Source organism: Salvelinus alpinus, chromosome 10 (assembly GCF_045679555.1).
Source record: "Salvelinus alpinus chromosome 10, SLU_Salpinus.1, whole genome shotgun sequence".
Classification (NCBI taxonomy): Eukaryota; Metazoa; Chordata; class Actinopteri; order Salmoniformes; family Salmonidae; genus Salvelinus; species Salvelinus alpinus.
In genome coordinates, this window is record NC_092095.1 from 52393703 (window position 1) to 52405999 (window position 12297).

Consider the following 12297-nt stretch of genomic DNA (forward strand, 5'->3'; position numbering starts at 1 on the left):
GGGGGGAGTGGTAGATCAGCTTTAATATTGCAGATAGATTGTGGCTTTTATCAATGTAATTGTCTGTATCTTTACCAATCCCCCATATATTTTTTGGTAAATATACACCACCATTCAAATTTGGAGTCACCTAGAAATGTCCTTGTTCTTGAAAGAAAAAATCTACGATAATCTACGATAATCGAGAATTTCAATGAGCATGTCAACAGCTCTGCACCCCCTACAGCAACTTGCCCAAGCCTCCCCCATTTCTCCTTCACCCAAATCCAGATAGCTGATGTTCTGAAAGAGCTGCAAAATCTGGACCTGTACAAATCAGCTGGGCTAGACAATCTGGACCCACTCTTTCTAAAATTATCCGCCGCAATTGTTGCAACCCCCATTACTAGCCTGTTCAACCTCTCTTTCGTATCGCCTGAGATCCCTAAAGATTGGAAAGCTGCCGCGGTCAGCTCCCTCTTCAGAAGGGGAGACACTCTAGACCCAAACTGTTACAGACCTATATCTATCCTACCCTGCCTTTCTAAAGTCTTCGTAAGCCAAGTTAACAAACAGATCATCGACCATTTCGAATCCCACCGTACCTTCTCCGCTATGCAACCTGGTTTCCGAGCTGGTCATGGGTGCACCTCAGTCACGCTCAAGGTCCTAAACGATATCATAACCGCCATCGATAAAAGACAATACTGTGCAGCCGTCTTCATCGACCTGGCCAAGGCTTTCGAATCTGTCGACCAGTGCATTCTTCGGCAAACTCAACAGCCTTGGTTTCTCAAATGACTGCCCCGTCTGGTTCATAAACTACTTCTCAGACAGATTTCAGTGTGTCAAATTGGAGGGCCTGTTGTCCGGACCTCTGGCAGTCTCTATGTGGGTGCCACAGGGTTCAATTCTCGGGCCGACTCTTTTCTCTGTATATATCAATGATGTCGCTCTTGCTGCTGGTGATTCTCTGATCCACCTCTACGCAGATGACACCATTCTGTATACTTCTGGCCCTTCTTTGGACACTATGTTAACAAACTTCCAGACAAGCTTTAATGCCATACAACACTCCTTTTGTGGCCTCCAACTGCTCTTAAATGCAAGTAAAACTAACTGCCCGCACCCGCCCGCCCGTCTTGCATCACTACTCTGAACGGTTCTGACTTAGAATATGTGGACCACTACAAATACCTAGGTGTCTGGTTAGACTGTAAACTCTCCTTCCAGACTCACATTAAACATCTCCAATCAAAAATTAAATCTGGAATCGGCTTCATATTTCACAACAAAACATCCTTCACTCATGCTGCCAAACATACCCTCGCAAAATTGACTATCCTCTGGGTTCGAGCCCAGGCTCTGTCGCAGCCTGCCGCGACCGGGAGGTCCATGGGGCGACGCACAATTGGCCTAGCGTCGTCCGGGTTAGGGAGGGTTTGGCCGGTAGTGATATCCTTGTCTCATCGCGCACTAGCGACTCCTGTGGCGGGCCGGGCCCAGTGCACGCTGACCAGGTCGCTAGGTGTACGGTGTTTCCTCTGACACATTGGTGCGGCTGGCTTCCGGGTTGGATGCGCGCTGTGTTAAGAAGCAGTGCGGCTTGGTCGGGTTGTGTTTCGGAGGACGCATGGCTCTTGACCGTCGTCTCTCCCGAGCCAGAACGAGAGTTGTAGCGATGAGACAAGACAGTAACTACTAACAATTGGATACCACGAAATTGGGGAGAAAAAGGGGGTACATTTTTATTTTTATTTTATTATTCAAAAAATGGACTATTCTACCGATCCTTGACTTCGGCGATGTAATTTTAAACTGAATGTAGTCTATCACAGTGCCATCTGTTTTGTCACCAAAGCCCTATATACTACTCACCACGGCGACCTGTTTGCTCTCGTTGGCTGGCCCTTGCTTCATATTCGTCGCCAAACCCACTGGCTCCAGATCATCTATAAGTCTTTGCTAGGTAAAAGCCCTGCTTAATCTCAGCTCACTTGTCACCATAGCAGCACCCACCCGTAGCACACGCTCCAGCAGGTATATTTCACTGGTCATCCCCAAGCCAACTCCTCCTTTGGCCGCCTTTCCTTCCAGTTCTCTGCTGACTGTAACGAATTGCAAAAATCACTGAAGCTGGAGTCTTATATCTCCCTCACTAACTTTAAGCATCAGCTGTCAGAGAATCTTACCGATCATTGCACCTGTACACAGCCCATCTGTAAATAGCCTCGCACCTACCTCATACCCATATTGTTATTTATTTTTTTGTTCTTTTGCACCCCAGTATTTCTACTTGCATATTCATCTTCTGCACATCTACTATATCACTCCAGTGTTTAATTGCTAAATAGTAATTATTATGCCACTATGGCATATTTATTGCCTTACCTCCCTTAATCTTACTACATTTGCACGCACTGTATATCGATTTTTCTATTGTGTTATTGACTGTACGTTTGTTTATCCCATGTGTAACTCTGCGTTGTTGTTTGTGTCGCACTGCTTTGCTTTATCTTGGCCAGGTCGCAGTTGTAAATGACAACTTGTTCTCAACTGGCCTACCTGGTTAAATAAAGGTGAAACAAAATAACAAATATAACAAATTTGCATCATAACGGGAAATGGAGGTATGGCAGTATACATTTCAAATAGCCTAATACATGCATTAGCTAGATTTATTGTGGGTGAGCGTAGGGAGTATAACTCTGAATCCCCTATTCCTTATACAGAGCACACTGTTTGACCGGGGCCCATAAAGTATTTAGCACTAGGCATAACAGGAATAGGGGGCCTTTTGCGGTGTAGAGTCTCTCTCAGCGGTGGACCATATTTCCACATAGCCAGATACCCTGTGATTATTCAAATGATGGGTATTATACAGAAGAACAGCAGCCCCAGAATGAATCAACCTGAGTGGATTATTAAACATGGAATTAGGATCTGTCAACATGTGCCAGTGGAGGGGATTGATTTCGCTCTGACGTGTGCCAGTGTGGGGGGATCGATTTTGCTCTAACTTATGTGAACGGATGCAGCTAACACACACATGTGGAGAGAGACATATGTTAGGTTACCGAGATGACTGTACCTACTGTAACCAGATGTTCAGCAAGCAATCAGATGTAACAGGGCTGTGGTAATAAGAACAAGCTCTCAATTAATGGTACCATTACTGGAGGAGAGATATGGGTCATATTCATTATGCACCAAACAGAAGAAAACTGACTCGAACAGGGAGGGACGACCTGAACTTGTAAAATAAGAAATGCTTAACTTTTTACAAATGAATACAACCCTGGTTTCAAAGTGCCTGCGAAACAAAATAATCAAACAAAGTCAAGATTAGGAACCACCGGTATGTTTTAGCCAAGATTGGAATAGTCCTTTAATGTTCAAAGCAAAATGTAATGCTAGTTGTTGCCAAGGACAGCATTTCCAATTCATGTTCGGGAGGGAGGGACGACTTGATTTGGAATGCGTTTGTATATGGCGGCGCTAGCAAGGACTCAACCTCATCTGTCAATGTCTCCAGCCATGGCTGTCTGCGTCCGTGAAAGCCTATCATCAGACTTGACAATTAACTGTCAAGGGGGGAAGAGAAGGATTGAATGAAAATTTAACAGAGGTGCACAGGTGTACATTAGGCGATAACAAAAAAAAAGGCTTTGGTGAGATTTTGGGGGGAAAGTCCATTTACTTGCATTGCAAAGCTCATTGGCTGGCTATAGGCATGGTGTTGAGGTTTACACGGCATCTAACTCCCAGCTCAATTGTAGTTTCATCCCTCTCTGGTCCTTGATCAGATTTGGAATAGGATGGAGATAAGAGGGTTTGTGAAATGGATGTTGCAAATGAAAGGGCGATGACCTCCTTCGATCGGACTAAGCCATGCATGTTGAGTATTTAAAGGTGTCTCAATCTCTCCTATTGAAATGTACCTACATTTAGGATTCATGGCAACTATATCACCCCAGAAGCGGTGTTGTTTTTTTAAAAGCACATTCAATGCATACAGATGAGTGCCCAGTTTAGTCCAGTGAGGATTAAGCGTTTCATATTATCGGCATATCACTTTGTTTTGGATGCAGGAAATCCATCATAAATCCCCATTGGTAGGGTTTTTGTATTCAATTGTAAGGAAAATTGCGTTTGTTGTAAATACAGTATATTAGATTTAACAACAGGCTATGGCTATGCTATATGTCTCAATATCACATACAAAACAACATCGTGTACTGATTTAAGACCAAGGTAGCATGATATAATTTATTTGAATGGTAATATCGGAGTGAAAGAAAATCCCTCCTTGACTTCTAGGATAGTGTGAAAATACTTGAGAATAATTGACAGACGACACATGACATATCCTCCTTTACCAGTACTCTATATCCTGTGTTGAATGTACAGTACCTAATTAGCTAATCAATGTCAGGATGCTGTCTGGTCTGTGAATCTCCTGGTGAGCCATTATCAGGGACCCCATAATTTTATTGTGTTTGCTTTTAATTTCCGCCTCTGTGTATTAGTGTCACAGCTGGAGACTGAGGCAGGGTGTGAAGGGGGGGTGGGTGTGGGGTCCCCTATCGGCAGACAAGATGGAGAGGTCTCAAGGTCACTGCCACTCTCTTGAAATACAAGTGAAACGCGATTAGGGATTAGGGGATGTTTTGGAGTTTAATAGTTTTTTTCTCTCTTCCCCTCTCGCTCTCTCCTCTCTGTTCTCTCTCTATCTGTTTCTTTTTCTCTCCTTCTTCTCCCGCCGTTGTCTTTCTCTTCCTCTCTTCCTCTCTTCCTCTCTTCCTCTCTTTCTCTCTCTCTCTCTCTCTCTCTCTCTCTCTCTCTCTCTCTCTCTCTCTCTCTCTCTCTCTCTCTCTCTCTCTCTCTCTCTCTCTCTCTCTCTCTCTCTCTCTCTCTCTCTCTCTCCTCTTGTCTGTCTATCAGGATAAACTCTCGGAGGAGGTGCAGAAGACGCGTGACAGCCTGGAGCAGAACAGCAGCGGTGGCGGCCCACTGCCGTCTTCTGGAGACCCTTTGCTGCCAGAAGTCGGCAGCATCAGCCGAGCGGAAGAGTTTCAGGACCAAACAAAGCTCCTTCTGGAGCGTCTGCGCACCCTAGAGGTACAGTTTAAAACATGGCTCTCCCTTCTGCCTCCGCGACCAGGCTCTCCTTCTTATGTTTGCAGTCTGGAGCATAATGGTCTTATCAAAGGATTGTGCGCTCTGCTGTTTGAAGAGCAAAGCGCTCCACAGAGGGCTCAGGTTTCGGGACTTGGGGCCTTTACAAATGTCTTTGTTCATTTCCATAGCGCTCCTCCACTGTTCCACTGTGTGCTCTGTTCTCAGCATTAGCAACAGTTGAGTCAGAAATCCATTTTGAGTAATCCTTCTGATTCTGATTGTTTCCGACCATACAGTACACCCACTAGACTGACACACCAGGCTTTCAGATCTCCTCAGCAATTAAAGGGGCTAAGTCTATTAAGACTTAATCAAATTACGCTCAGAGACCCACCTACTCATTTATGAAGGGTCTGTGGCTAATGTTCAAATACTTTGAGCGTATGATAGAACCCCTACCGGAGTGCCCGATGGGAAGGGTTTGGTTTTGCACTTTTAGGACTACTCCATTGGTCCCATTGCTGCCAGACAAGCTCAATCAAGTGCAGAAAAAGTATTTAAAAAAACAAATAATACTACTTGAACCCAGGTCTTCTCCTCAGCCACTATGGACAGCTCAGACATGAGAAAACGCTGCCAGATATAGACGACCCAAGAAACCGGCACGTTCTACAGACATTATTAACAGTGACACTAACGCCACGCTGACAGAAATTGCAGTTAAGGCTAATTACAACAAAATGCAATGTAATTGCTTGTTGTTTTTATAGCTCCTCTATCACTGTATAAGTTGTCTTCCCTGCAGTCAAAGAAAAATAATGGCTGGCCTGTCTCGTGATTTGTCGGAGGAAGCTTCCCACATTACCCCAAAAAGCTACATTCTAAATGAGTTTATCGGAATTTATCTGCCATTTTCTTCGGTCCGCTGCATCCGTGATGGATGCTCCTCCAGAAGAGAACCGGCTAGAACAACGGCGAGGCAATACATCACTGGCCTTTGTTATGTGTAAACGGTGATGACACTAAGTAAGGGCGCCCATTTCTATTCCCCCCCCCACCAGCCCAGCCCAACTGATATCATTCATTACCATGGTGGGCATGCTATGCCTTTAGAAACGGTTCTTCCTTTAAGTTTAGATTGAATCCTTTATGAAATAAAATCCATCTTGGAGAAGAAGAAAAACATGTGTTCTTTTCACAGATGCTTGGAAGATCAGTTAATGCTGCCACTCTAATTTATATTTTTTTTACGGCCCCAAAAAACGCTAATGGAAGTAGTGTCGTTGAGTGATTAGACTTTCGGTCGAAGGACAAAATGAGTTAGGGTTCATCTCGAGTGGATTTGGACAGAGGATGGAATACAAGTCACCGCGACAGATGATGTACCTAACTCATCCATTCCAGCTCAACTCTCAATGCTTCTAGCTTTCCACCCAAGTGTTGTAGAGACTCCATAGTAAGACAGAGCACTAGAGCAAGTGTGACTGGCTCTTGGGTAACTGTCTGCAGTTTGAGCAAGTGTGCATGCCCATTGCCCAGCCTTGTGCCCATGCAGCTTGGCTGGCACAGTTGGCAGCCGGGTGCCAGGGAAAGGAGGCCTGGCGTACAGGCGTCACAGAAGGACAGCTGGCACTCTGGTCTCAGTGCAGGGCTGGCTCTAACTCCTGTTCAATTACAGGCCGAGTGAGAACTGACTGTGGTGCAGCCAGCTCTAGCCCTGTCCCTACAATCCCTCATCCCTTCTCCACCCTCCTCACCCCAATTCAAAACCTACTGTAAGCCAGAAGCAAAAACTCCTGCTGTCTGTAACTCTGTTTCCTAGCTAGTTAATTTCCATTGAAGTTTAAAAGAAAAATACATCCCTGATTCTAGAAAACCACTTCTCTAATCATGGGAACTCAGCAGGAGAAAAGTATCTGGATGATCATGCATGAATTCTGTTCTATAAAAAGCAACTTATAATGGCATGCATAATTTATATGTTTCAAAATCTATGGCAACAGTAGTTGTAGTTGCTATGCTTTAATTGTAGCGGCTGTAGGAGCAATACATTGACAGGATGCGCTAATATGAATACATGTTCATTATGTGATTTAGTTGCTCTTTTCATCCCCATTCAAAATGTTTTTTTTCTGACATGAGACATTTATTTAGTTGAGCATTTTGTTGATAACACGTCGCAGCCGAGCTCCGCATTCATTCACAGTGAAATTGATTATGCACTGTGGCTGTACCCAAATATTGGTTTTCAACTAGGCTCAAATAATATTTTTATTGTTCGATTTCGGTCTGCGATGTCAGACGCTCTCCGTGACGTTTTGCAATAGAAGGTGGCAAAAGAGCTCTGTAATGAAGGTGTCTGAAATGCTTTTAACGCGAGCAGAGAATGTTCAGCGTTCGTCCTGGATGCTTTGAGATGTGTGGTTATCAGGCTCCGTTTGATGGAAGTAGACGCATCTTCCCACACTCTTCCCATATCAACAATAATGTCAATACAGCACGTCACTTCACCTTTCTCCGACCCCTTGTCCCATAGAGAAAGATGATTCAACCAGTTACTACCCACACAAAGAATATGATAAGAAACATTCAAAAACATGCTTATATGCAACCTCTGGGTAATTATTTGCCTTCACTAGGAGTTTTTACTTTACTAATATTAATACAAGTGAATTTTTTTTTGTAAAGGGCTTTTCGTGTACATCTCAAAGTTGCTCGTTTGTTATAGCTCTGTTATAGCTCTGTGCCATTTCGATTAAGGCAGGAGAATATGTTAGGTGCAATTATTTCGCCTGGGTTTTAATCAAAGGCTGGCTGTTTGTACTAAAGGGCATGTGCCGAGAGAGGCGAGCTAGCCGGAGCGATGTTGACAGCTTCTAATATGGCCTGCCTGGACCGCCTGCATTTGACAAACTAGAAACAGAGGAGATCAATAGCCCCTCTCCCTTAAAAGGTGAAGCAATATTCACCCCCCCACCCCACCCCACTTAAAACAAGGACATATCCACATTAGCCCCTTCTAGCCCATTCTACCTAACTTCTTACTTGTACCTTTAAAGTTCAGGATCATAACTTCAATCCCCTTGACCTTTCATTGTGAGATACTGTACTTCTGCAGGTTTTTATTAGTTGGCCCCGGTCTTATGGTTGACACCTGACCTTTTCGACCTCCGGCAAATCCTCTCTTGTTGTTATCTTGTTCTCTGGCAGTGTAGTCTTGCGCTACACAACACAGATATGATTTGTTGCATCAATCGTTTTTCATATGAAAACAAAGATTGGAGAGACTACAAATGCCTTTGGCATTATTTTCATTGGCCACATATGCAGTATCATTTCACATCTACACTGAACAAAATATAAATGCAACATCTAAAGGGTTGGTCCCATGTTTCATGAGCTGAAATAAAAGATCCCATACATTTTCCATACGCACAAAAAGCTTATTTCTCTAAAATGTTGTGCACAAATTAGTTTACATGCCTGTTAGTGAGCATTTCTCCTTTGCCAAGATAATCCATCCACCTGAGTGGTGTGGCATATCAAGAAGCTGATTAAACAGCATGATCATTACACAGGTGCACCTTGTGCTTGGGACACTAAAAGGCCACTCTAAAAGGTGCAGTTTTGTCACACAACACAATGCCACAGAAGTCTCAAGTTTTGAGGGAGCATGCAATTGGCATGCTGACTACAGGAATGTCCACCAGAGCTGTGGCCAGAGAATTGAATGTTAATTTCTCTACCATAAGCCGCCTCCAACTTCGTTTTAGAGAATTTGGCAGTATGTCCAACCGACTTCACAGCTGCAGACCACATGTATGGCGTTGTGTGGGTGAGCGGTTTGCTGATGTCAACGTTGTGAACAGAGTGCCCCATGGTGGAGGTGGGGTTATGGTGTGGTCAGGCATAAGCTACGGACAACGAGCACAATTGCATTTTATCTATGTCAATTTGAAAGCACAGAGATACTGTGACGAGATCCTGAGGCCCATTGTCGTGCCGTTCATCCGCCGCCATCACCTCCTGTTTCAGCATGATAATGCACGGCCCCATGTTGCAAGGATCTGTACAACGTAAGATGTCCCAGTTTTTCCATGGCCTGCATACTCAACAGACATGTCACCATTGAGCAAGTTTGGGATGCTCTGGATCAACGTGTACGACAGCGTGTTCCGTCAATATCCAGCAAATTCGCACAGCCATTGAAGAGTGGGACAACATTCAACAGGCCACAATCAACAGCCTGTTCAACTCTATGCGAAGGAGATTTATCGCTCTGCATGAGGCAAATGGTGTCACAACAGATACAGTACTGACTGGTTTTCTGATCCACAGCCATACTTTTTTTTAATTATATGTTGATTGTTCTATTACCACCTGTGATTGTTTTTTATTTATTTAAATTGACTAGCAGGCACCGCCTGGTATTTCTTTATATACTACTTTAATCACTTTAGCTCTTCCTTCATTACTGTTTTGGTAAATGGCTCATAAATAAATCTGATGCATACAAACTGTATGAATTGCTTTTAACGACAAGCTCTCGGTGGATTTCAGTCATCACTAAATGTGTTTTATTTTGCTGTACAGGAGGAAAACTCAGCATTGGCCTTGGAGAATGAGAGCCAGAGGGAGCAGTATGAGCACTGTCTAGATGAGGTGAGTAGTCCAACCCTCGCTCTATTCACCCAGCCCTCAACCTCAGTGAGGGAATTCTATTTTTCACCACACTAATGATAGCCTACATCTCAGTAACACATGTTATTTCTTTCCTATTCTGTGACTTATTGTGAGTTATATTCTTTTCTATTTACCTTTAGTGACTTTCTTTAAGATCTTACTGATAATACTGATCAAACAGTTTACAAACACTGCACTATTTCCAGTATCCTTCTCTACCTTTACTGACTTTCTTTGAGATTTTTCTCAATACACAATTTTCCTGCTCTCAAATTCTATCAATGCAATCCCAAAGTAATTCCTCTCCAAAGGAAATGTGATTATGGAGAAAGAGGTACTTTGCGTTCTGACGGCGAACTGTGTTGTGGGAGAAGCTGGGTAAATGGTGGCCTGAGGGAGCCGAATGACAGCAATTAATGAGCTTGTTGGCTCGGACCGCACACTGAGTCACCCTGAGGGAAGGCCGGAGGCCCGCGGGTGCCAGAAGGGACAGACTGGTCTACACTGTGGTGCCAGCTACTGGGACTCATATGACCTGAGATCTGGGCTCTGGTGCCAGAGGGAGTGGGGGTGGGGAGAGGGGAGATGTAGATTGATAGTGGGACAGAGAAAGCGAGAGAATGAAAGAAAGAGAAAGAAAGAGAGAGAAAAGGATAGAGAGATACATGGAGCGTTAACAATACTTTATCTGTGTTGTTAACAGTCCATCTGTGGGCGGCAATTGTTTTGCAATGCTCCAAGCATACTGTCTGAAACTCCACATCGTGCTGCAGCCTTGGAGGCTAATGCCTGGGGTGGGCCCAGACCAAATCGCTTTTCCACTTCCGTGACCTCAAAAAGCAAGGCCTGTGCTGCTCTGATGTCTGGTCTGGTGTTGTGTTGTCCTCTGAAGTCTCTTCTGACTGGAGCTAGCTCACTAATGAGCATGTTGTGATGCGGAAGTCTCCACAGCTCTAACAACTCTGCTGATGGGCTCAGGACCCTTGGAAACTGAAGAGAACGCAGGGCTTGTTTAGTAATGATGCATTTTTTAAATAAAAAGATTGTGGATTATTATCTCTACATAAGCAGAGAGGTGGTTGTTTGGTATGCTTTTTGGGCTGGCCACTCACTTTAGTTTTTAAAATGATATTTTTTTGATATATATAATTTTTGTTCCACTTAGTTAACATGTGCAAATGTTATGCTATTGAAAGTCTGGTAAAAGGAGTTATGCCACATTTGGCAATGCATCAGATGCAAGAGACTGTTATGTCACACTTCATGTAGTATGACTTGAACTATAAATGCTCTATAAAGCCTTTATAAGTTGTTTTATTTATCAGTTGTTGTCATTTAGATTCTAACTTGAAGATCATTAAATATTCTTTGAATTAGTGCCCTTCCAGTTTTACAGGAGCAGCTCTGTATCACCCCCCCACAGGGCTCAATCACTTAATCATATTTACTCCATCTCCCGTTATTCAATAGAGGGAGAGAGGACACCTCTGAGAAAAAGCCAATGCGTGCTTACAGTGAATTAACGAGCAATCAATGGGCTGTAATCAGAGTCAGAGTCGATGGGGCATTGCGGTCTAAACTCGGAAGAGTGGTAGGGGAGTGAGGCGCTCTGCGGGCAAAGCCCAGGCACAACAGTACTTTAGCCCGCCACTTCTTCTCTCCGACTGACCGCTGTGTCGCAAATGACACCCTATTCCCTATCTAGTGCGCTACTTTTGACCAGGGCCTATGGCGTCAAGTAGTGCAGTATATAAGGGATAGGGTGCCATTCAGGACACAACCCCCTACTCTCCAAGCCACTACATCAGCCCTGACACTGCTGTCAATACAGAATCAACAGAAGACAATTAAACATCATGAAGACATGCAGCATGTCTGGTTCCAATCTGTTCTGCTTCGCTGGGCCGCTACTGGCCTTCTCTGCCACCCTGCGTCAGATTTATGATGATTGGGCCCCTTAGGAATCAACACACTCCTCCAAGGGAGGGCAGACGGGGGGACAATGGTGTAATGTATTGGGACATCGTGTTCACTAAAGCCTGTAATAATTTTGTAAGCGGTCGGAGGAACTAGTGTATAAAATGTTGTTGGAGGAAGAGGGGAAGTGAGGAAATGCGGCGTCGGCATGCACAGGGCAGGGGCAGTTTAGAGTTGAGGTCGTGGGTCAACTAGAGACATTTTCTTTCTTTCTTTCTCACTCATCTTTCTCACCCATAACAGCCACCATATTATGGTCCGTCACTAAACAGCTTGCATAAAACGTTTGGATAATTCTTGTTTTTTTTTTCATTCTGTTTTAGGTTGCCAATCAAGTTGTGCAGGCACTGCTCACCCAAAAGGTAGGAGTCTGGTTTCCATAGCAACTGTATTATAAAAATGTCTCAGAATTATACTAATATTGGATCCAATGATGTAGTTAGACATGTATGTAATACAGTAGCGCAAAACTTAATCTTACCATTCACTTTTTTTTTTAGACACTTCTCATTATCTCGTGTTAACTGATTAACCTTT

General features: G+C 43.9%; 1 protein-coding gene across 7 annotated transcripts in view; it reads left to right on the forward strand.

Moving 5' to 3' along the window:
* LOC139532230 (nck-associated protein 5-like) overlaps nt 1-12297 on the forward strand; it is a 160826-nt gene that overhangs the window by 102337 nt on the left and 46192 nt on the right. For all 7 annotated transcript variants that reach the window (XM_071329592.1, XM_071329599.1, XM_071329594.1 and 4 more), the window contains 3 exons: nt 4924-5100; nt 9694-9762; nt 12084-12122. In XM_071329592.1, coding sequence (XP_071185693.1) covers nt 4924-5100; nt 9694-9762; nt 12084-12122 — 285 coding nt within the window. The remainder of the gene's footprint in view (nt 1-4923; nt 5101-9693; nt 9763-12083; nt 12123-12297) is intronic.